Source organism: Plasmodium vivax, genomic scaffold, assembly GCF_000002415.2.
Source record: "Plasmodium vivax scf_4226 genomic scaffold, whole genome shotgun sequence".
In the NCBI taxonomy this organism is placed as follows: domain Eukaryota; phylum Apicomplexa; class Aconoidasida; order Haemosporida; family Plasmodiidae; genus Plasmodium; species Plasmodium vivax.
Window position 1 is genome coordinate 1 of NW_001852098.1, and position 3,013 is coordinate 3,013.

Genomic DNA, 3,013 nt, shown 5'->3' on the forward strand with positions numbered 1-3,013 from the left:
ATATTCATTTATTAATATATTTATATATTAGCAAATATTTCAATTATAACATTAAATTATTATTTTTATTTGTTTGATTGATTATTACAGCAATATAATTAACCATGAAATTATATTGTTATAATTTATTAATATCGGATTACATTATCCACTTTAGCATAGAATAATAGAAAAAAAATAAAAAAAAGTACGCATCATTTGCGTAAATTATGTGTACAATTGAAATATTAATAACCCCCCATATAATATTAACTATTCCTTTATGACAATTTTTATATGTAATTAGTACATTATATTCTATACACTTCTTTTATTATATAAATATATAATGTTAATTACGGATGAAATATTTCATTCAAAATGTTCATTATAAAATAATATAAATACTGAATATTTTAAATACTATTCTACAAATGATCGTATATTAAGGATAGATAGAATGGAGAGAAAATTAATAAATTTGGTATGCTCATAAAACATAATGTTCTTTCTATTAATTTAAATAAAGAGGTATAGTTACATCATTTTATCTTGTAGAATATAATAAGAAAAAACTTATGAATATACTATTATAGCATGTGTATTTTAACATTTTAATTTAAATTATTCAATAATTTAAGGATAACAATATCATTTCAACTTTTTCTAATATAAATTGTTACTGTTATTAGGCATGCATAGTTGATATAAATAATATAATTAAATTATTTTAATTTGAATGAATAATTTACTCAATATAAGGAAAAAAAGTTTTATAAATAAATATTAATATATATTATTACTCTTATATTTATATAACTCTTGGTGCATGCAAAATATTGTGTAAATTTATAAAAATCAATTTATACTAATAATTAATTAGAACAATAATCCTTTATAATGTATAAAAAAATCACACAATAGATAATATACATATTTACATATAAGAATATGGACCAAAATGCTTTCCATTGAATTTTTTTGTAATGTTGTAATAGTTATACTTATTTTATCATACATATTAATTCCATATTAATAATAATTAAAAAATTTTGTTTTATTTTATTCTCTATTAATCTGAAATATATATCAAGAATGATAAAACTTATTATACCTTTAAATTTTTATACAAACTACAAAATCTATTAATATTATTTGTTTTTCCTTATTAATAAATATGCACATTATTATTTTAATTCTTAATGAAATTTATATATTGAAATGATATATTTTACCAAATAATGGCAAAACATTTAACGGTATATATCTCTTTTGTTTATCCGCTATATCTAATAAATAAAATATCGTGTACCATATAAGTTATATTAAAAAATTTTAATATTGTAAATGTTACACCATACATTGTATATACAATTTTTATTTTATTTTATCACAGAAACAAAATATAAATAAATATACATCAATTTTCTATTACAATTATTTCGAACGTGGAGATAATGGATGTGAACAACATGATTTTTACACAACCATAAATGACGAATTAAATATACGTTATCAGCTTTACAAATTTCCAGAAATTTCTGAAAAAATTGTAAGAGCTCTTTGTTATATATATAATAGAAGAAAAAATCTCTCAGCTGATTTTAAAGAAGATTTTTGTTGGTATTTGTATTATTGGTTAGGTGATAAAATATATCCCGTAGTACATGATAAGATCATATTTTCAAATATTATTAAAATGATTTATGCAGAGCTATATAAGAATATTACAGAAGATTTTATAGTGTGTAGACATGTTTATTCCTCAATTAATCAAGATACCTTTAAGGATAATAAAATCATGTTTGATTATTCTGAGGATTATCAAAACATTAAGATTGATACTCCCCATGCTGAAACGACGTGTGATAAAGAGTATAAGAATTACATAAACAAGTATATTAATATGTATAATCAGGTATATTCAGATTGCTATAAGGGGGAAAAGAAGAATTTCGATTGTAACTATTTTTCTACATTATTCAAGGAAGACGATTACAGAACATTATCGTCATTCAGCTGTATACAAAGTGATAATGGTAGAGTATTTTCAGATGTGCAAGGAGGACCTGAAGAAGAACCATCTGCATTAGATCAATATGTTCTTCAGGCTACAGCAAGGGCTTCAGTTAGACATCCCCATTCAATAAGTTATTCCGGTTTATCCAGGAATCACAGTTCTAATAGTCCAGAAAATCTAGGAAGAATTGAAACTATTCCAGTAGAAGACACTGCTGAAGGTTCATCTTCAAAAACTATTGCGGGCTCAATTGTTCCAGTATTAGGAGTTTCTTCATTTTCTCTTCTATTATATAAAGTAACTGAAGATATAATTTAGATTCACATAATTACGATTTACACGTACTTCCACTACTTCTGATAAAAAAATAGATAATAAGTCTACATATTTTTTCAATATATTTTATATACATCCTTTATTGATTAGGTTACACCAGTTGGAGGATTTATAAACAGATTACTAGGAAGGAACGGAAATATGTACAATAATATAGTTCAAATGGATGAATTCAATCCATATAATGATGGAATGGATCCTGGCGGCAGAAGAATGAATATATCATATCATAGAATGTAAAGTACATTATTCTTTATATAGATATACTATTACTACAATTATCATAACCTATATTGTGTAATCACAGCAATAATCGCACTTTAATAGATCTCTTAAGCAATCAAATAAATGTTTCAAAATAATGAAACGAAAAATGTAAAATAATTTAGTACATATAAATATGTATAATAGTGATAGCATTATTAATATTAACCTAATAATTCATATTATAATAATGTTATCAAATTTATTAGTTTCAGTGTATAAAATGAATATCTTTCATAATTTTATATACTAACATTAAACAATATACTAATAAATGTTATTATTACAAAATTTATTTAAGAACAAATATTTTTTTATCCATTTAATGGTATTATTAATATAACAATATTGCGCCATTTATAAATAATTCACTATATTTATAAAAATATAGTGTTAAGTATTCAATCTTAACAT

General features: G+C 22.0%; 1 protein-coding gene across 1 annotated transcript; it reads left to right on the forward strand.

The window, feature by feature from the left end:
- Nucleotides 1-1,360: 1,360 nt before the first annotated feature.
- Nucleotides 1,361-2,575, forward strand: PVX_150260 (variable surface protein Vir27, truncated, putative; the record flags this gene model as incomplete). The annotated part of the gene is made up of 2 exons (XM_001612430.1): nt 1,361-2,296; nt 2,426-2,575. Coding segments are annotated over 2 exons (1,086 nt in total), but the record flags the coding sequence as incomplete, so codon positions are not given.
- Between the last annotated feature and the right edge of the window lie 438 nt (nt 2,576-3,013).